Here is a 20,976-nt window from a genome sequence, read left to right on the forward strand (position 1 = left end):
GTAGTCATCATAAATTATATATGTACATTACTGTTTGGGGCCTCCGTGGACGTTGGTAATGGGAGGTTCTGCGGGTTTGGACACGCCAGGTTTCGGGTTGAATACCGACTTTGGAGGCTCGGTCTTGAGAGACTCGATTTTGGGCTGCTCCACGGGCTTTGTGTCCACCTTGGTGCTCTTCTTTCGCGAAAACACGTTCTTGAACATTCGACCGACGCCTCGGGTAGTGGGGATGAAGATCCATCGGGCAAAGGGAGGGGTCAGGAGCAGGGAAATGGGGATTCGGACAGGCAGAGTGGCCTTGACTAGAGCGTAGGCCGCCGCACCCTGCATTACCACTCGGGCCGAGTTCTCCATGTTCAGAAAGGACCATCCCTGGGTCTCCAGCAGCTTATCTATCACGGACATGCCCTTGACAATGAGCCAGTCGGGCAGTCCTGGAGGCACGAAGTCGTATCTGTTGAAGTACCACCATAGGCCGAACAGCGGAATGATGGCTGTGATTTCGTGCACAATCAGGAACGACGTGACGTACGACACGGGGGCGTTCTTGAACCGGCGGGCGAGAGGCCGGATGAACCGGGGAATGTGTTTGAGAATGGGATCATTGTCGTCAGGGTGGGGTTCTCGTTTTCTGAACAGAAACGTTCGGGATCCTGCCATGGACGCCGGGTTGGAGAGCGGCGTCAGCGTGGGTCTGGAGAGCGGCGTCAGCGCGGGTCTGGAGAGCGGCGTCAGCAGTCCTCCATTGACCTTTGGCAGTGTTCGGAAGGTGGGTCGGAGCATGGTTGTGAGTTGTAGCAAGCGAGACGCCTTGTTCATGTGAAATCTCCATGCACCATGCACAACCTGTGGAATAGATTAGGTTTCACTGGGGTGGAGATTGGTGGTATTATTTGAGGAGCTGGTGCGGGAGCGTCATGAGGAGCATTGTACAAGTGCGTGTGTGTGGTTCTGATTCTCTGTGGCTGGTTTGAGGGTTGTTTTTGGAGGCTAGAGGTGGTGGGAGTGGGGGTGGGGGTTTAGTTGGAAGTTGGAGTAAGACTGTGGAGCTTAGTTGGGAAAATGGTTGACCAGCGGCAATGTTAAGCTAAATGGTGGGAATGGGAGTGGGAACACCCTACCTAGGAGTTGAGAGCGAATCCATATCCTCTTCCTTGGTCCGGAGAGGGCATTGAAGAGGCTCCGAAGGGTTGCATGTTTACCGCATAATCCAGCACTCGAAAAAGAGTACCTATTTTACCCATACTGGCGCTGTTCGTTGTTCATGAGGCAGCCTCACATTTTTTTGGTGTTTTTTTTTTTTTTCATTTTTTTTTTCATTTTTTTTTTCAATTTGGTTTAGTGAGGCTGAAACAAGTCAGGATTCTGGACATTTTCAGTGCGAATCAAGTCACACGAAGCCCGCCCGAAATGGACACGTCTTTCATCGCTCTCATCACTCTCATCACTCTCATCACTCTCATCACCCTCATTACTTCCTAATCCCATTATCAGATGATTACTTCACTATTCTGGCAGACTATCTCCATGTTCCTCCTTGCTGAGGCTGTCGCGCATTTTCAATTTTTTTTAACGTTTCGCATCACACAGCTGAGACGCGCAGTTGAGATGACGGTTGGAGTATCGAGATTGCAACTGCACTGGCCAGGCGTCAAGCCAATTGAGGCTGTCTGACGAACGCAATGTGGCGATCTAGGGAAAGCGACATATAAGAGACGCTGGGCCTGTGGGTGTGTCTGCCAAAGCTGCCACTACCGTCTCTCAACATGACCAAACAACCATCCTCACCAACTCCACGACGATCGAGAAAGGGCAAAGAGATCTGTACCGGATCTCCGTATTCGAGTTCGGACGACGAATCCCCAATTCCGAGTCCGCGTCGGTCCATTACCCCCGACCAGCCTTCATTTTGGAGGTGTGCCGACGAGCCTGAGACCTACCAGCCAACCGTTTCTCCTCGTTGTACTCCGAAACGAAGATCTGTTTCTGCCAGTCCCTCGACTCCTGGAAACGCTCGTGGAAGACGCTCAAAGTCGGAATCCCCCAAATCGCTCTTCAAACCTCCCAAAAAGTCGCCCAAAAAGTCGCCCAAAAAGTCTAGGAGAAGCAAACTAATGGGGTTCTTGAACAGCCCCGTCAACACGTTGCACCGTTTTTCAAAGTCGGAAAAACCGCCAAAGTCACCAAAGAAGAAGAGTACCAAGCACGCGCTCGCTCCCATCTCCGGTGAGTCAGTCAATGGGCGAATAGAGGCCCTGAAAGCCCACGCCGACCAGCCAACTCCGTCAACCATCTCGCCGATGCGGTATGGTATGCTGTCGCCCCCATTTGTTCCAGGCGGCGAGGGCCCTTCTTCCCAGACGAGCCGCCCTGCAGTTCCATCTCATGGAGACAGAAAGAAGAGCCTGATTGGAAAGATGGACAAGGATACCGCCACCTCCGAACAAGCACTACTGGAGGAGCGTGAGCGGAGGAAGCAGGCCGAGCGAGAAGCCCAGAGAGAAGCGCAGACAGCAAGACAAGAGGAGCTTGAGCGAATGGAGGAGGGAGAGGCAGATGGCGGAAATGGCGGCGAGGCTGAAGTGGAGAGCCCGGAGGAGAGACGGGGGGAGACAGTGGTGGAGAGACGGGAGGACAGGCACGAGGCTCGTTGGAATGAGGATGGCCCCGGACACATAGGGACTGGGAGGGCAGACGCTTGGAGCGCAGTTTTGAATCGGACTACTGAGCAACCTGAGAGTGATGACCCTGCCCACGTGAGTGAATATTGTTTTCGTTCACCTATGGGCTATCGTGTTCGCACAACTGGAGTTCTACAGGGACCCCCAAGCCCGAGCCCGCCTGCTCTGGACGGATGGCCCCTGTTGACACTACCACCACCACCACCACCACCACCATTCCCACAACTGCGGCAAGAGGAGCAGCCTACTGATGAATATGAGGCAGATCCCCATCAAACCCATGAGATCGAGACCCCGCCGCCTACCGTCGGAAGTTCGGAGAGGCGTTTGGGTGATGCAATCAGATTGAACCCGCCATATGATCAGGGAGAGGACCAGCATCGAGGGGACCAACCACCAGCACAAGGGCCGGGGAGCTCTCCTTCTGAGCAGTTGAGCCGGGCTGTCGAACAGCTTCATGTTGGGGAGATGGAGAGGGTTGTCGTGGGCGACCCCTCGGGGGTGGTAGACCAGCTCGATGGAGATCAGCAACAGGGCTTTATGGAAGATGTCGCCGTGGTACCCTCCCAAGACATCCCTTGTCGGGTTTCTACGCGAATGAGATGTGATCATCCCGATGACAGTGACAATGGCTCCAGTTCTGACGACTCCAGTTCCGATAATGGGGACCCGAGGGATGCGGGGGATGGAGACGGAGACGGCGGAGAAGGAAGGAGAGGCATGGAAGACGACGATGAACATCGACAGAGCGAGGGTGACAATAAGGAGCCGTTCCCGCCACAGCCAGCCCATGGGGACGGGAGTGGCGACAATCCCCCCGGCGATCCTGTCGTTAGCCCACAGTCCCCAGTCACCAATGCCCCAGGTCCTCCACCAGACGATCCTGTGCTTGTCCCACAACCCCCAGTCGTCAATGCCCCAGGCCCTACACCAGACGATCCTACCCTTATACCACAACCCCCAGTCGTCAACGTCCCAGTCCCTAACGTCCTCATGCGCTACGTTGACTTTTACCGGCATACATTAGCTGTCGACGATCCCGGTCTTCCGAACAATGTATCTCACGATGAGTCTGTCCCAGGTGAAGGGCCAGTCAATGCGATGCATGTGACTCATGGTGCAGTCGTGGATTCAGTTCAGGATCCCCTGTACACAAGCAACAGTATTCTAGATGCCATTCACGCTGAGTTTGGAACTGTACATGATGGCATTCGCACCTTGGCTGCTGCTCTTGACGGTCTCATTGAGGAAGCCCGTAGAGCTGAAGTCGCCAGACGAGAAGAAGTCGCACGAAAGCATCTTCGTGATTTCGAACGGCGCCTTAGTATTGAAGATGCAGCACCTGGTGGTGATATCAGTGCTGTGGAACGAGCTGCCATAAACTCCATCACGACAATGCGAAACTCAGCTCTCCGTTCCTTGGAAGCAGCTCGTGTCGCCGCCAACCGCCAAACAGAGGGGACAGCCAAACGGGTTGGTAGGGATGCTGTTGACATCATGCGTCAGAACGCTGAAAATATTGCTACGGCTGCAATTTCTAGGGTCGAAGATGCAAGGGGCGGTGTTGTGGCGGCCGTTCAACAAGCAGGTGAGCATGCGGTTCGGGCTCTCCATGAAGCCGTAGCCGAATTTCGGCAAGAGCTCGCTGGCACCCAGCCCGGTGGCGAAGCTGACACCGATGGGTCCCAGAGGCTGCAATGTCGAAAGCGTTCTTATCCTTTCGAGTACGAACCCGACGGCGATGCCAGGATGGCGATTTGTCCCATGAAGAAACGTCATGTTGGCGAGGGTCTAAACTTTGCCCGCTACAACTTGATTGCCAAGCATCGTGCTCACCAGAGGTTGGTAGCAGCATCACCATCCTATTGCACTGGAGCGGAGGAGAATTTTGGAAATGTGCTGGATATCTTTTTGATTGAGGGAGTGTGTCACAAGGGAGCGGCGGAATGGGCTGAAGAAAGTTATGAAGACCAGGAAAAAAGGAGGCAGCAGATACTGGCTGAGCAGAAGAAGAGTGCGTCTCGCCATGTCAAGTGGTTGGAGAGTTATCTGCAGAGGCAGAAGAAGTTGATACCTGAGTTGTTGAATTGTTCTGTTGAAGCACCATTCAGTGATACAAACGTCCAAGATTTGCTCAAGGGGATTGAAGACGAGATTGTATCGGTTAAAAAGGAGAAGAGGAAGCTGAAGCGTTTCCTGCGGGCAAATGACCGAAAGAAATGGAAGACCAGCATTGCCAGGCGCGAAGTTGAAACCGCTCTGCAAGGCCCTACAAGTGGCAGTGAGGTGTAAGGAGAGGAAAGAATGTCGTATTTATGTTTTGAGATCGTGTGAGTGGATACTTCTGTAGTGTTTTGTATAGTTATGGTAAAGATTGTGATACTGTCGAGATCGGACGATGTTTGGAGTCAGTGGAATATGAACCTGAAGATGTAGTTTTGAGATGAGATGAACCAGTACAGTACATACTGTACAGTAGTTAGTGGTGGAATACCAAATGAAATCGCCAGTGATTCATACTTGTTGTGAAAAGGTTCCATTTGGAGCTGATCCCGATCACAGCAACATCTTTCAGAGCTACCACTGCCGTCCAGGCCTACAGTAGCCAAAACAATAACATCCTATTTACATATATACAATTTTTTTCTCACTCCTTGACCACCTCGTCACACCGAGTGCAGAGAATGTCCTCGGCGGGGGCCGTGAACTGCCAGCATCGCGGACACTTGCAACCGGCTGGGGTCTTGGCAGTGGCAGTGACAAGAGTGCCATCAACCTCGCCCGAAGCAGCGTAGCTCCATTCGGAGGGAACTTCAGTGTTGAGAGAGACACCAGAGGTGATGAAGAGCTCGGCAAGCTCACCTTCGTGCTTCTTGAGCAGCTTGTAGACATCCGAAGACTCATCGATGGTCAGAGCGACATCACAGCCCAGAGAAGTACCAATCTTCTTATCGGCTCGGGCCTGAGCCATCGCCTGCAGAACAATTGATCGAGCACCTTTGACTGTGGCAGTATCCTTGAGGAGCTCAGGGGAGGTCCACTCGGGGGCAGTCTCGTGCCAACCGTTCTCGTAGGGACTGTTACCCTCGAATCCGGAAAAGTTGTGCACCTCCTGAGTCAGAAGAGGAGTGAGAGGAGACAAAATAGCCAAGTAGGTCTTGAGAACCTCAGAGAGCACGTAGGCGACGGACTGACGACTCTGGGAAGAAACGTCGTTCACGTAGAGACGCTCCTTGGCAATGTCAAAGTAGAAAGACGACAGACAAGTGTTCATGTGGTGGCTAATCTGCTGGTACACTCGGTTGAACTGGTGCTTGGAATAATAGTCCTTGCAGGTGACCTCAAGTTGATGAAGATCTTGGAGAGCGATTCGGTCGACGAGATGCAGATCAGCGTAGTTCAAGTCCACCTGTTTGCCGTATCCCAGATTACCGAGCAGGAATCGAAAGGTAGTTCTGAGCTTTCGAGTGAACTCGCCGACATGCTTCAGAATGACAGGACCAATGGCTACATCGTTGGTGAAGTCAGATTGAGCCACCCACAGACGAATACCGTCAATGCCAAGAGCAGGAAGGCCCTTACCACCGTTGATGATGGTAGAGGGGAGCAACACATTGCCCAGTGACTTGGACATTTTGTTTCCCTTCTCGTCCAGTAGGAAGCCGTGAGTGATGACAGACTTGTAGGGAGCAGTGGGAACCGCCTCCGAAGAAGTACTAATCTTGGTCAGCAGCGACGACTGGAACCAGCCACGATGCTGATCACTGCCCTCAAAGTAGACATCTGCCTGCTTGATACCTCGGGCCTCCAGAGTTGATTTCCACGAACTTCCAGAGTCAAACCACACGTCCATGGTCTCAGTGCCTCGGACATAATCATCAGCGTTGAATTTATTGGGCAAGAATTGTTCCACGCCAACATTCTCGTCGAACCAAGCGTCAGTTCCAAGCTCAGCGATTCGATCAATCACATAGGAGACTGTCTCGACGTCCTCCAGAGGTGCGCCAGATTCCTTAGAGTAGACGATTGGAATGGGAACACCCCAAGATCGCTGTCGAGAGATGCACCATTCGGTTCGTCCATTGACAAAAGCCTTGAGTCGCTTTTCCCCAATTTTGGGAACAAACTCAACCTGATCCAGAGCCTTGATGGTGTCCTCCTTGATATCATCAACATTGGCAAACCACTGAGGGGTAGATCTGATGATGATGGGCTTCTTGGATCGCCAGTCGTAGGGATAACTATGCGTGTAAGACTCCTTCTGTAGCAGCATCTTGTTTTTGGTTGCCAGCGCAATTACAGCCTTCTGGCCCTCACCAAGAACATGCTTACCAGCGAGATCAGCCAGCTTTTCGGGAAGGTCAGAAGTGTAGTGACCCGAAGCATTGACAGGAGAGTAGGGGGCAATGCCATGGCCCATGCAGAACAGGTAATCGTCCTGACCATGGCCAGGAGCAGAATGAACCATTCCCGTACCACTCTCGTCGGAAACATAGTCGGCGTGGTAAATGGGGTGATGGGTGTCAGTGAGGGGGTTAGTATAGGTGGAAGAAGTTAGTTCAGAACCAAAGATTCCATCCCCGACAATCTCCAGCTCGCCCAGCTTCTCAGAAAGAGACTCAACCAACTTTTTACCAACCAAGAGATGTCGACCAGAACATGTCTGACGAACGACAGCATACTCAACGTCCTTATGCACGGAACAAGCCCGGTTAGCCACCAGAGTCCAGGGAGTGGTGGTCCAGATGACAATAGCCAGATCAGGGTAGTCCTTGGTGACCTCAGCCAGGGTGTCGGACTTTTCGTTGAGAGGGAAGGCCACAAACACAGCCTGAGACTTGTGCTTGGGGTTGTATTCGAGTTCGGCCTCAGCGAGAGCAGTTCGGGTCTCCCATCCCCAGTAGACGGGCTTGATCTTTCTGTACATTCGTCCACGGGTCAGTAGTTCCTGGAAGATCCGCAATTGCGCAACCTCAAACTCATGCGACATGGTCAAGTAGGGGTTCTCCCAGTCGCCCATGATCCCCAGGCCTCGGAATTCGTTCCGCTGGCTCTCAATGGTATCTGTGGCGTGCTTCCGAGCCATTTCTCGGATTGTATGAGCAGGCAGAACAGTTGCAGCATCAGTCTTGAGCTTCTTGCTGAGTGTCTCGAGCGCCTTGAGCTCAATAGGGAGACCGTGGCAGTCCCAGCCAGGCACGTAGTCGACTCGCTTGCCGGAGATCAGCTGGTATCGGTTGATAATGTCCTTGGTGACCTTGTTGAGGACGTGACCCACATGCAGAGCCCCGTTGGCGTAAGGGGGGCCATCGTGGAGCACAAATGGTTCACGCGACTTGTTGGCTGCGTTCCACGTGTACAGCTGGTCTCGCGACTGTGTCAGCAGCTCCTCCAGAGCAGCAGGTTTCCGTCGAGGAGGAAAGTCGGTTTTGGGAAGCAGTAGGGTCGCTGAGTACGACTTTTCCGAAGCTGCATTGTCGGTGGAGTTATAACGGCACGTGATCGAGAGTACTGTCCGCGAGGGCGTCTTTCCGACCAACCCGGCCACTTTTCTGACTCTCAACATGACGTTACTGTGTAGTGATGTGAACGAACAGAGCTGTGAAGAATCGAAAGTTTAACGCTGATCTGGGGTTCAACTGGAACTCTAAGTGGAGGAGTGATTTAGATAGGAGTTTAATGAAGGTGGATGGGTGAGAAAGACGGAATGAGTCGGAGAAAAGCGCAAGATAAAAGTTATGGAGAGACTAGTGCCTTTAGCCCCAAAGAACTGCACACTTTTAGTAGATTAGACACTCCGTAACGTCGTTAAAAGGGTGTTACTTGGTTGTTGTTGTTGTTTTTTTGTTTTTTTTGTTTTTTGTTTTTTTTTTCGTTTTGTTTTGTTTTGTTTCTCTTATTTTCATGATCCACCACCCAATCGCGGAGCCCCGTAACTTTGTTCAAAAGTTGAGGATTTTGATTCTGAAAAGTCCATCCTACTCCTGACAATTAGGACTTTTTTGTCACCAAGTACTTGCACTATTATGACGAAATATACCCCCTGTAACACCCTTTTTTTAACACCTGTAACACGCTTTTTAACACACTTTTAACACACTTTTTTTAATATATTCTAATCTCAAAAACACGACATTTTTCACGTCTAAATTTGCTCGGTTCGATCCCCCCCGACCGCATATTCTCTCCCAAAACTCTATTGCTGTGAACTGAAAAATTGACTGCAGTGATCCATCATCTCACCACACAATGATCTCTCGACTAGGACTACGAGGCATGGCCACGACGGCCAAGGCCGCCCCCAAGGCACCCGTGTACCCCGCCGGCGTGCCCGCTACACGTGACATGTTCAAGAAGCAGGAGTCTCGAAAGACCTATCTCATGGACCGGTACACTCACATGCTGCGAACCAAGTCTGTGTTCCTTGTCTACCACCAGAACGCCCAGCTGTACCGGGACCAGGCCGGTCTCAAGGCCGCCATCAAGGCTGCCGGTGGCGAACACAGCACTATTGCCACGTCACTGATGCGGGCCACTTTGCGAGGTCTCAGTACCGAAGACCCTCTGTCGAAACAGGCCAACGCCGAGCACAAGAATAGCGTCCATCCTCTGAGCCAGCTGTTCAAGGGGTCTGCCAGTGTCGTGTCTTTCGATAAGCTGGACCCCCGAGCCGTGGAGAGCGTGATCAAGCTCACTGACCGAGTCGGCGACCGAATGCTGCTTGTGGGAGCCTTTGTCAACGGCCAGACCATGTCTATTGACGAGGTGGATGTGCTCAAGAAGCTGCCTTCCATGGAGGATCTGCATGCACAGCTTGCCGGCCTTCTCACTGTTCTCGGTGGAGGACAGCTGGTCCAGGCTCTCGAGGCTCCTGGAAAGCTGCTGTATCTCAATCTCGATCAGCACGCCAAGGGCGAGGGCGAGGGGGAGAAGAAGGAGTGATTGTATATAGTATGCGTGGAACAGCGGGTGAAGAAGAAAAAAACACCGGCATGCGCAATAAATGTTGACGTTTGTATAGAAACGGCTGTATAACGGTTGTAGTGACGGAATGGCTAATGGTGAAGAGCCATAGTGGTTCTCACGCCGCCATTAATGCTGGTCCACAATGTATGTCCTTCATTCATTACGGTAATCTCCACAGCTCCAATAAACAATAAATTAAATATATTAAATGTGCTACTGCTCGAGAATATCTCTGATGGGCTCAGCCTGGGCGATAAAACGACTCAGCGAAGCATCCAGCTTGTCCAGGTCGTTCTTTCGCTTGTTGTTTTCGTCTACCAACTTGCTTTTGTCTCGGTTGAGCTCCGTCATGGTCACAAACAGCTGCAGACGCAGATCTCGCTCATCCTTGAGCCGCTCGATCATGATCTGATGGTCATCGAGGCCCTCCGTCTTGTGTCGCGATGCGAAATCGCCCATGTCCACCAGCTGTAGATCTTCGTGTGTCGATTTGAACCGGTTGCAACCTTCAATGCTCTGTCGGAGATGCTCGTGCTGGTACTTGATGTTCTGAATGTCAAGTTGCAGCAGATCCAGCGCCTGTCGCTCCTTGTTTGTGTCCTCCTTGGCCTTGTTGATTTCCTCCTGCGCAGCGTAGTTGGCCACCTGGAGGTTCATCAGAGAAGAGACCAGCTCGATTTTCGCCGTTGATTCCGTCTTGCCACCCTCCAAATCGGAATACAGCTGCTCTGCCGTGCTCTCCAGCTTTTCCAGAATCTCTTCAATGTCGGACATGTGTAGTAGAGATGGTGTATCGTCCAAACTGTGCAGTGGTGACAGATGAAGTGAAGGAACTTAAAACCTGTGGATAAAAAAATCCGAATGTCTGTTAACAGGTGAATGAAGGATATCGGAAGATTGAAACAGTATCAGAGAGTAAAACTTGTCCTTTCTTCCCTACCTCCATTTCCAAGTGGTACCCCGGGCCCAATACCCCATACATTGGCATCTCTATCACTTATCTTCAGCTTAGTAAATATAGTATATGTCAAGTATAACCAAGTAATTCAGTTGATAACCCAAGTAAATCATTTGATAATCCAAGTAAATCAGTTAATAACCTAAGTAAATTCAGTTGGTAAAAGAACTTGTATCTACTACACTGCACTGTACTGGTACAACATCAAGGAAAAGACCCATACATTGTATCAACAATGAAATATGACAACCTTGGAGCTGAACCCCATGCTCCTCACTAGTTAGTATGTACATACAGATGCAGCCTCCATTGTTGTTAAATAGGCCCATTACCACATCATGTAGTCGTAGAACAGCAGCAGAAACGCCAGGAACAAACTAATACCGATTATCATGCGCGACGCCTTTCTGTTCCTGCTCTTGGCGCTCTCCAGATTCTTGTTAGCATCTCCAACATCCACAGTCGTCTGGTTGGCATCGTTAATCAGCGACTGGATTTTCTCCGATTGACTGGCCAGGTGCATGGTCAGCTCATTCTGCATCTCGGAAATCTCGTAGAGCGACTTTTCGGCCTCGTGCACCTTGCCCAACTTGCCCTGTAGTGAGTCCAGTAGTTCGGCATGTTCAGATTCGAGTTGCTGGATCATTTCAGGCGAGATTGTCGAATCGAAGGGCTCCGACGTCTTCTTTTCGTTGCCGTCCAATGCCGTGTTGGTTTCCCTCTGGTCACTAGCACCCAGTGCAGGAGGCCTGCCTATCACGACGTTGTTTCTGCTCATGACTCGTTCTCGTTCTCGGGCCAAACGCTGCTCCTGCATGGTCTGTTGCATCTCGCTGACGGCTCGCAATCGGTCGTTCAGATACCACAGCACCGCATCTCTGTGTTGCTGCTGGGTCTTTTCCACTCCCTCCTGCAGCTCATCCTTCATGAGTGCGCTCAGAAAGCCGCCCTTTTGCTCTTTTTTCTTGCGTTTTTCGTCCTCCGTCCACTTTTCCAGCGCCCGGATCTTGCGCGTGAGATTCTGGACCGCAGACTTGGTCTCGTAATCCACCTCATCTCGCTGCTTGTCAGTCATATACGTCGATTTTGGCGCATTGGCGTCGTTGGAATCGCTTGAATCAACTCGCGCACCGTACCGCAAGGCCCGCGCTAGCTCCGATTCGTTCCGGCCCTCCTTCAGCGTGCGCACAGACAAGTACGACGGTCTGACGTTGGTGAGAAACGTCTGCAGCTCCGAAATCAGACTGTTGGCTGTATCGGCCTCCTTGTCAAAGGCATGTTTGGGCAGCCCCTTCTTGGGCGCGGTCGGTCCCACCAGATCGAAAAATAACGGCGTCAGATTGGGCATTGCTCGTTTGTGTGCTACTAGCGATGGAGTTGAGATGTTGGTGATGATGATGTGGTGGATTCGCTTCGTGCGAGTGCTAGGTCAAAGTTTATTGCTCCGTGTGGGGAGCATGAAGAGGTCGTGTAGAAGGAGACTGGAACAGACCAGACGGACGAGACGCTGAATATATTCTAAGTCAAGCATGCAGATTCTCTTCTATCTATTCTTTACGACATAGTGTTTGTGGTGGTCCATTTACATACATTGTGGGGCCCAGCACCTGTACATTAGGAGTGGCGTTTTCCCGATGAACTTTTTTTTTTTCTGCATATACATTCATTTAATTATAACTTTGCCGTGAAAGAATAACCTTTGAAATGAATGTACGCTTACACGAATATTACTAATTAAACACGTTTAGTGTCATGGTCCAACTTGGCACGTACCTATTTCCAGTAAAAAAATCATAAAAAAACCTGGTTCAGTCCGTGTTGTATGTTGGTCCACATAGCTTCGCGTGTTTGTTCGTTCATCGGGAAAACGCCACTCCAGTCTCCAGTTCTCTAATCTCAATCCTTCCATTGCCCTCTTCATTTGCATTGCCTTTGAAAACTTCTCCTTGTGGTTCTTCTTCGTCATTGGTTTGGTTCTGCGTCCCCTGTGGTGACTACGCGCCCTGCTACGCTGTTCTCTCGGTGGCCTCGGCCGCCTTTTACGCTTGCTACTGTGTCTACTCTCGCTCATCGTGAAGTGCTGGCGGTTGTCCATCGTAGAAACACATCTGGGCTTCCTTCAGGAATTGAAGCAAACCCTGTTGGACATGTCCCAGGGTGGCGTCGTCCCCTGAGTACCGGAGGGATCTCTCCATCTTCCAGATCCCATAAGCCAATTCCCGCAGATATTTGCGTGTCTTGACTTGTTGATGTTTCCGGGGGGCGTCACTGTTCACATGCCCTGGGAAAGAGGGGAGTACTCCACATTTCGACTCGGTAAAGATCCAGTCCTTTAGAGAGTCCACTGACGGAATCTTCATCCTGGTCAACATGGAAAGAAGAACTTCGCACTTGCAGAAGATATGCTCGTGCAGATCCTGAATGATGGCCTTATCACAGAGCCCGCATCCTGGATTCTTCTTGGTGAAAACGTGGTCGTCAGGGTATCTCCATTTCACGAGCGGAAGTCGAGATATCCGCATGAGGTGAAGAACTTGTGCTTTGTTGGCGTCGGCGATGTAGTGTTTTCGAAGGTCATGCATTACCTCCTGCCAGACCATGTCGTCAGAGATGCCCCCGTAGTCGCTTCGTTGAGTCCACTTCTTCGGTCGTGCAAGTGTGTGTGGGAAGTTTGGCAAGTCGGGAGACGAGGTCTTGTGAAACATGAAGTTCTCTAGAGTAAGTGGTCCCATGCTCCACCGGAGGTGGTCGATTTCCGCTGTGGACACCATTCTGACCGGATGGTATCGTCTCGCGGCTGCGATGTCGACGTGTGCTTCCCGGAAAGATTCTGCTGCTCTCACGTTCACCTGGTTTCGTTCCCAGATTCTGTGATTAACTGTGTCTGTTGTAGAGGGCTCGTGATCTTCTCGAGGGTTGGCATGTTCCGCGGTGAGGGGCTTGTTGAGCTCGAAAGAAGCTCTGATTGCGTCTCGCATGGTGGGGGAGGCTGCGTAGCCCCAAGCTTGGCCTGTCGGAAAGCGGCAGTCGACGCGCTGGTGTGGCTTTTCCTGTGTGAGACTGTGAGTTCTGCTGTAGAACTGGAAGGTGCAGTCCCAAAGGGCCGGCGATGAGCCATGGAAGAACCTGTAAGCCCGAGCGGCCTTCAGGCACACCATGAAACGTCCCATGTCCCGCAGGTTCAGTCCTCCTCTGCCTACCGGAGTTTGGATGAAACCATTGCTGAAGGTTTTGCGTGTTTTGTCGGGTGATAATTTGTTGATCTTGTCGCACGCTAGTTCGTTCAGCTCTCGGATGAAGGTGTTGTCGATCTGGCTGACGTAGGGTCCAAGGAAATTCAGTTTCGAGAAGAAGTAGATGTTGATCATCCACGCCTTGCTGTAATAGGGGAGACCCCATAGTGAAAGGCGTCGCAGCGACTCCTTGAGGTCCTCCTTGATCTGAGCGTAGTGCGTGTCCAACCTTTCGCGATTTCCGAAGTGTACTCCGAGGTACCGGAAAATGTTGTCAGATGTCCGGAGCGTCGGGGCCTGTCGTGTGTTGTTGTCGGTTGGCCAGGTGGCGTCAATTGTTCGCTGCCATTCTGCGTCAATAAAGGTTAGTGGAACAAAACAATCGGGGGGGCCGATCTTCTGAAGCACCGTCTTTGACGGGTTTAGTGTGAGGCCTGAGACCCGTTGGAAGAGGCAGAGCACTCTACCAACCGTGGCCACGTCCTGGATGTTGTTGAGGAACACCGCTATGTCGTCCGCGAAAGCCGACACCTTCATGTGTCCAGCTGCCACTGCCTCCGGGTGAGTAGGGGGTTGTGGCGGCCTGTGCCCAGTGGTGTGGTGGTGGGATAGTGGCAGGCCTGGGGCCAGTCCAAACATCTCTCGGTCCAGACGACGCACAAGTGCGTCTACTGCGATGATGAAGAGGGTTGGAGAGAGAGGGCATCCTTGTCTCACTCCGATCTTGATGCGGACTGGGCGAGATAGGACACCTCTGATGTTGATTCTCGTTACTGCGTTCTGTTGTACAGCTAGGATACGGTTGATCATCAGTTCCGAGACACCCACATTTCGAAGCGTCTTTATCACCCAACTCTGGCTGATAGTGTCGTAGGCTTTCCGGAAGTCCAGTGATCCTACGACCCAACCCATGTTCAGCTGGGAGTAGGCGTTGCAAAAATGATCCATGGTGTCGAGATTGTTAGTGATGTGTCGACCCGGTACGAAACCGTTTTGGGCGCCGTGAATGCTGTCCGGAAGAATGTTCTGGATGGCTTTGTTAATGAGCTGTGTGTAGATCTTCACCTCTGTGTTGATCAAAGAAATAGGCCTGTAGTTGGAGATGTCGGCCTGATCTCCCGACTTGTACAGTAGTTTGATGATAGCGGTGTTGCGTTCGGTGCTGATGGGCGAGTCGGCTCCAGCTTCGTTGTAGACGTCCGTCATCAAGTCCCCCAGCTCATCCCAGCAGTCGCGGTAGAACCTGTACGGGATGCCGTCTGGCCCTGGCGCGCTGTTGTGCGTAGACGCCTTGATGGTATCGAAGATCTCCTCCTTGGTAAAAGACGAGTCCAGGCTTGGGTTAGCTGTATTCACCCTCCGGGTTTCTTCGGGGAAGAGGTCTAAAAAGGCGCTGTCGTCGGTGTCGTTGATATCGGCAGCTCTGTCGAAGATGTTGTCAAAGTATCGAGCTGAGATGTCGCAGAGAGAGGAGGTGTCGGTCTTCACTCGGCCTTGGTGGTTCCGTAGGGAGTGGATCTCCATCTGTTGCTTGGATTGTTCGACCCGAGCATGGAGCATCGGGTATGGCTCGTTAGCTGGGTAGGCTTGCCAGTCTGAGGCTGTTGCCATGAGGGCCTCGCGGCGTCTGTTGTCTGGGTGGTTGGAATCTCGAAGTGCGCGGTTTTTGGCTTCCTGTTGGATGGTGACCTTAATGTTTTCTTTCAGGCATTGCAGCTTCAGGCTGGGCTTCAAAGGACCATATCGCTTCAGAATGGATTTGACGTGGAACTTGAGCCAAGCAATGTACTCTGTATCAAAAACCCACCAGGGCATCCTCCAGGTGCCTGGGCCTCTGTCTTGTCGCTGGGTGAGGTTGCCAAAGTTAAAGACGAATTGGACCGCGTGGTGAGAGGACTTCGTGATGTTGTGACCCTGCTTGTTGGTTACCAGTTGTGTGGATTTGATCCACTGTGAGAGTGTCGAAGAGATGTGCAGCTGATCCAGGCGCCTGCCAGCTCCGCGGCTGTTGTTGGTGTGAGTGTAGAGGCCTTTTCTGTGTTTGCTGATTAGAGTGTAGGTGTCTAGTAAGTCCCAGTTAGCTAAGAAGTCCTTAAGGTGAGTCGTCACTTTTTCGCCAATCCTGCCGTCGTTGGAGGCGACCGCGTTCCAATCGCCTGCCGCTATCAGGGGGTATTGGCAGGGATGGAGGCGTAGATAGTCGTCTAGTGACTGGTAGAACTGCCGGTTAGTGAAGGGGGAGGCTCCCTGCTCGTTTGGTGCGTATACGTTGATCAGCGATAGGTGTCTGTCGGTGCCTTTGATGTGCACGTCGGCCAAACACAGTCTGTTGTCTAGGGCTGGGAAGTATTCAAAAACTGTTGTAAAGTTTGTGATGGTGACGTTGTCGGAATAGACTAGCCCCACGCCGACGCTTCTATTAGAAACACCAGCTGTGGAGCCGAGGAGGGTGTAGTGTCTGCCCCCCGGGTAGGGCGAGTTTGAAATGATTTGTTGAGCGGTTTGTAGGGAGGAGTCCACCCAGTTCGTCTCTTGAAGAAGGACGAGATCGGGGTAGTGAGTAGTTCGAATAATGTTTACAATGGTGTCGGGTAATCGGTTAAGCGCTTCCGCCATCTTAAAACCGCCGATGTTAGCCGTGATGACTTTAACATTCGGAGATTTCATTTTGGCCTGGGTGCTCTTACATGGGGCTTTAGAAGGGGTGGTAGTAGAGGTGAAAGACATGCTTACTGGTTCTGCCCCGGTCGGAGCATTGTGTCCACCTCATGGAGAGTGGTCACCCTAGGGGGGTTCGGGGGACTGTTCGGGGGTTCTACAATCTCGTCTACCGAGCTGAGTGTCGCACCGTCGTGGAAAACTTTGAAGTGGCATGTAGACAGGAATGTCGGGCACCTCCCGTCAATGAACTTTGCTACCTCCTGAGAAGGCAGCCAGCAGAGTCTGTTCTCCGACCTGTCCGGGTTCAGGATTTGCACCGGAACCTCGCTCGAGGCGGTCTGGAAGACCGCAATGTGCTTCTTGCCGAGCGTGGTGTGAGAGGGCTCGCCAGAGAAACTGGAGGTGGTGTGCCCTCCTCGGGGTCGGCCCTCGTGGATACTTCCGGGGGGGGGTTGTGTTTGGTTGGTCGTGTTGGGACTGGTGTGGTCGTGGGGAAGGCCGTTGTTGGTGGCCTCGGTGTTAAGCGGGGTAGCGGGGGGAAGAAACTGGGTGACATCAGGGGCTACTTCAGGGTGAGCAAGTGCGTCAGGCTGGGTGTCAAAGCCGTTCATGGATACGTCAGCCTGTTCCGTTTCCTGGTCGTCGGGAACTGTGTCTTCCTCGGAGGCGGGGATGTTGATGGGTAGATTCTGAGTTCCATGCTGCTGGTTCGTAGAGGGCAGCTGGTTAGTTTGCTCGGTCTCTTCGGGTGTGTCCTCTCCGGTTTTGTCGCTCAAGACTTCAAAGTTGTAGTAAGATCGGAGGGGCTTCTGACCGGTGGGTTGGGGGGACGTGTCTCGAGTCCGTCTATGTCTAGGGGACTTAGTGCCGACGGTCTCCCACTGGTGAGTAGCAGGCGTGTGGTGGAACTTGCGAGTTTGGACCGGGGGCTCCACGGTGGATGGGGCATGGATGGAAGCAAGGGCTTTACCTCTCTGTGGGAGGGTACCCTGGTGAGCGCGGGTGCGGAAGATCTTGGGAGTGACCATGTCTTTCTCGGGGCAGGCCTCCCGGATGTGCTTAGTGCTCTTGCACTTAACACAGATGTTATCGCCGTTGGCGAAGTGCATCTTGATCAACTTTGAGCCGGTAAGCCTAGCCTTGGTGGGATCCAGGTTGACGAAGAAGTCGGGGATGGTCTGGGGCAGGGTGGAGCCTAGGAGAGCACGAACTGCGATCACAGGACCCGAGATGTTCTGATGGTTGGCAGAGGTCATCAGAAGGGTGCCACTCAAGAGGGAGGAACCTGGAATGGCCTGATCAATGTCTACGTCGAACTGGTTGAGAATAGCGTTGAGGTGGATCTTGAAAGCATCCTCCGTCTGACGCTCCATCTTCATGTACGAGGGTAGGTTGAAGTAGTAAAGTACTCTTCGTCCAGCAGGGTTAGCCGAGCCCTTCCTCATGATGCGATAATCTTGAGTATTGGCCTCAACAATGAGACTAACTGTCTCCAGAATGACAGCCATTCGTTGTTCGTGGGGGTCAGTGAGGGCGTCCGACGTCAGGTAGTGCCAACCATTTCCCACTTGGTAGCAGTCTTCAGGGTCCTGTTCTAAGTTAATCTGGTCGATCAGGTGGGGGACGATGTCTAGGTTGTGCCTGGACAGGTCAAACTCCGCCAGACCAACCTGACCCTTGATCTCGTCGAACTTTTCGATGACGCCCTCGAGGACACTGATGGTGTCCTTCTCGTCGACTTCAGCGGCGTTATCGAGGTGCTCGAGGAACATGGAGATAGGAAGATTCCAATCAGGGGTGGCGGAGCGGTCAAGAGCTCTTCGGAAGAAGTTTTCCTTGCTGGCTACATAGGACACGTTGAAACGGCCGGAGGTATGCCTACCATTCGGCGCCGCAAGGGGCTCCGAAATTCGCTCCTTGTTGAGGTTGAATTTGAGTGTGGAGGGGTTCGATGTCAGGAGAGCCTTGACTTCGGCCTTGCTCTTCCAGGCGTTGAGGGTGATATTGTTGTCGTTTTTTTTGTCGTTTTTGTCGTTTTTGTCGTTTTTTTTGTTGTTTTCATCGTTTTTGTCGTTTTTTTGGATTTTTTCAATGTCGGTTTGGTTGGGGGTTTCGGTTGAGGTGGCTCCATCACCTCGCGATAAATCAGGAGGTGGGGGGTTCGGAGCGCCCAAGGAGTTACCCGCCGAAGCTTGGGCTTGCGCTGTTTCCATGGTGAACGTTTTTTCTGGTCGCGCTCGATTAATAGCTCTTGATGAACGAACAAACACGCGAAGCTATGTGGACCAACATACAACACGGACTGAACCAGGTTTTTTTATGATTTTTTTACTGGAAATAGGTACGTGCCAAGTTGGACCATGACACTAAACGTGTTTAATTAGTAATATTCGTGTAAGCGTACATTCATTTCAAAGGTTATTCTTTCACGGCAAAGTTATAATTAAATGAATGTATATGCAGAAAAAAAAAAAAAAAAAAAATTAGTGCGTAGTATACATACTGTAGCACGAAGGCATGAGAGGGGCCAGAAATAGTACGATATAGATGACAAGAAGCTATATATACAGATTATGAGGAACTCACGTGCCATTATTGAAACAGGTTAGTCATTATTAGTAATCCAGGGACGTGAAACGGGGTTAATGAGCGTTTGAGAAAGATCTGGTTTGTCGACCAAACGTGAAGTATTTACAAAGTACAATACATACAACTATACTTAGAATATATGGAAGACATTTAGTAAACGATTTACAAAACATGCTACAGTAGGCGTTTTTGTGTGACGAATATTGGTGAGTACACAGAACCCCCCATTTGTAACATGCATTCACAGTTCATAACACGCAATATGCATCCGAAACCCCGTCATTCAGCTACTTCAGGCGCTTTCTCTACATATCGTATTACAGGGCTGACACGACCAACAAACCACCCACTCCATCTTAAATCAGCTGCATAAGAGATGGGGTTTGGCCGCACCAAAACTGAAGTTACTAGCTTTTTTATCACTTAAAACTACTTTTATGACTAAGCAGTCTATTTCTTTCAGCAGCATACGTTTTTTTCTGGCATTTTGATTGATTTGATGCTCCTTTTACATGTGTTTTCCGGCTACTGTCCTTTGGTCTTTATTTTTTTATTTTTTTAAAGTTCACGCGACTCGGGTCTTTCATCCTCACCATCTATCAAACAGGACAATGATGGGTATTTTTTGAGCTTTTGTTGAATTTATTTTATATAATCACAATTTATGACTATTTTTCATTCAAATTGAGCCCTCAAATTCCCTCGAATCTCCCCAAAACACGCCCAAATTCCCTTTTCAAAACGCAACTGGTATACCCCAACTTTATTTTCAACCTAATCACGTAAACGCGATTTCAATTTATCTTCTCTTGCGCACGCACTTGTTCCACCTCTTGACACACACACACACAAATGACCACTCTCAACGAACAAGGATACCTCGATCTGTGCGCACGCGTGATCGAAGAGGGTGAATCACGTGACGACCGAACCGGCACCGGGACTCTCTCTCTGTTTGCCCCCCCTCAGCTTCGATTCGATCTGTCCAACGACATTCTTCCCCTGCTCACCACCAAGCGAGTCTTCTACCGAGGCGTTCTGGAGGAGCTTTTGTGGTTTGTGGCTGGATGCACCGACGGCAAAAAACTGAGCGAGAAAAACATTCACATCTGGGACGGAAATGGATCTAAGGAGTTCCTGGAAAAGGCCGGGCTGGGCCACAGACGAGAGGGAGACCTGGGACCGGTCTATGGCTTCCAATGGCGCCATTTCGGAGCCGAGTACAAGAATTGTGACACGGATTACACTGGCCAAGGCGTGGACCAGCTCAAACAGGTGATACACACTCTCAGAACCAACCCTCACGACCGTCGAATCATTCTGTCTGCATGGAACCCCGCCGATCTCCCAAAGATGGCGCTTCCTCCCTGTCACATGTTTTGCCAGTTTTATGTGTCGTACAAAAACTCGGAACGAGGACGTCTGTCGTGTCAGCTGTATCAGCGATCATGTGACCTGGGTCTTGGAGTCCCCTTCAACATTGCCTCCTACGCTCTGCTCACCCGAATGATTGCCCAGGTCACCGATTTGGACTGTGGAGAGCTCATTCACACCATGGGAGACGCCCATGTGTACAAGGATCACGTGGACGCACTCAAGCAGCAGATTGCTCGAACGCCAGGCCAGTTCCCCAAGCTCACTTTTGCACGAGATATCAAGGACATTGACGGTTTCAACTACGAGGACTTTGTGCTCGAGGGATACAAGCCCCAGTCCAAGATTGAGATGCAGATGAGCGTTTAGGCAATGTCCGCAAGTAATGAATTAATGGTATTTAATAGAGCCGGGTGAGTGCGGGAGATTGTAGAGACAATGGTGATACACACATGATCTTGGTACCAAAATGATGGCGATGATCCAAGTAACATTACAGGGCTTGTCATGT

At 51.3% G+C, this 20,976-nt stretch overlaps 9 protein-coding genes across 9 annotated transcripts; 3 read left to right on the plus strand and 6 right to left on the minus strand.

The window, feature by feature from the left end:
• Positions 1 to 27: 27 nt before the first annotated feature.
• Positions 28 to 822, minus strand: YALI1_C15105g (uncharacterized protein; the record flags this gene model as incomplete). Its single annotated transcript, XM_501691.3, has 1 exon — positions 28 to 822. The coding sequence occupies one exon, from the start codon at positions 820 to 822 to the stop codon at positions 28 to 30; it is 795 nt and encodes a 264-aa protein (XP_501691.2).
• Positions 823 to 1,769: 947 nt separating this feature from the next.
• YALI1_C15115g (uncharacterized protein) lies at positions 1,770 to 4,976 on the plus strand (the record flags this gene model as incomplete). Its single annotated transcript, XM_068282292.1, has 1 exon — positions 1,770 to 4,976. The coding sequence occupies one exon, from the start codon at positions 1,770 to 1,772 to the stop codon at positions 4,974 to 4,976; it is 3,207 nt and encodes a 1,068-aa protein (XP_068138393.1).
• Positions 4,977 to 5,331: 355 nt separating this feature from the next.
• Positions 5,332 to 8,250, minus strand: YALI1_C15180g (uncharacterized protein; the record flags this gene model as incomplete). The annotated part of the gene is made up of 1 exon (XM_501693.3): positions 5,332 to 8,250. One exon carries the CDS (start codon positions 8,248 to 8,250, stop codon positions 5,332 to 5,334), a length of 2,919 nt encoding a protein of 972 aa, XP_501693.3.
• Positions 8,251 to 8,933: 683 nt separating this feature from the next.
• Positions 8,934 to 9,626, plus strand: YALI1_C15186g (mitochondrial 54S ribosomal protein uL10m; the record flags this gene model as incomplete). The annotated part of the gene is made up of 1 exon (XM_501694.3): positions 8,934 to 9,626. One exon carries the CDS (start codon positions 8,934 to 8,936, stop codon positions 9,624 to 9,626), a length of 693 nt encoding a protein of 230 aa, XP_501694.2.
• Positions 9,627 to 9,863: 237 nt separating this feature from the next.
• Positions 9,864 to 10,424, minus strand: YALI1_C15201g (uncharacterized protein; the record flags this gene model as incomplete). The annotated part of the gene is made up of 1 exon (XM_501695.3): positions 9,864 to 10,424. One exon carries the CDS (start codon positions 10,422 to 10,424, stop codon positions 9,864 to 9,866), a length of 561 nt encoding a protein of 186 aa, XP_501695.1.
• A 512-nt stretch (positions 10,425 to 10,936) lies between these two features.
• On the minus strand, positions 10,937 to 11,956 carry YALI1_C15217g (uncharacterized protein; the record flags this gene model as incomplete). Its single annotated transcript, XM_501696.3, has 1 exon — positions 10,937 to 11,956. One exon carries the CDS (start codon positions 11,954 to 11,956, stop codon positions 10,937 to 10,939), a length of 1,020 nt encoding a protein of 339 aa, XP_501696.3.
• Positions 11,957 to 12,665: 709 nt separating this feature from the next.
• Positions 12,666 to 16,568, minus strand: YALI1_C15263t (uncharacterized protein; the record flags this gene model as incomplete). Its single annotated transcript, XM_068282293.1, has 1 exon — positions 12,666 to 16,568. One exon carries the CDS (start codon positions 16,566 to 16,568, stop codon positions 12,666 to 12,668), a length of 3,903 nt encoding a protein of 1,300 aa, XP_068138394.1.
• Positions 16,569 to 16,570: 2 nt separating this feature from the next.
• Positions 16,571 to 18,715, minus strand: YALI1_C15284t (uncharacterized protein; the record flags this gene model as incomplete). Its single annotated transcript, XM_068282294.1, has 1 exon — positions 16,571 to 18,715. One exon carries the CDS (start codon positions 18,713 to 18,715, stop codon positions 16,571 to 16,573), a length of 2,145 nt encoding a protein of 714 aa, XP_068138395.1.
• Positions 18,716 to 19,943: 1,228 nt separating this feature from the next.
• Positions 19,944 to 20,834, plus strand: YALI1_C15297g (uncharacterized protein; the record flags this gene model as incomplete). Its single annotated transcript, XM_501699.1, has 1 exon — positions 19,944 to 20,834. The coding sequence occupies one exon, from the start codon at positions 19,944 to 19,946 to the stop codon at positions 20,832 to 20,834; it is 891 nt and encodes a 296-aa protein (XP_501699.1).
• Positions 20,835 to 20,976: the final 142 nt, after the last annotated feature.

The sequence above is a fragment of the Yarrowia lipolytica genome, chromosome 1C (genome assembly GCF_001761485.1).
Source record: "Yarrowia lipolytica chromosome 1C, complete sequence".
In the NCBI taxonomy this organism is placed as follows: Eukaryota; Fungi; Ascomycota; class Dipodascomycetes; order Dipodascales; genus Yarrowia; species Yarrowia lipolytica.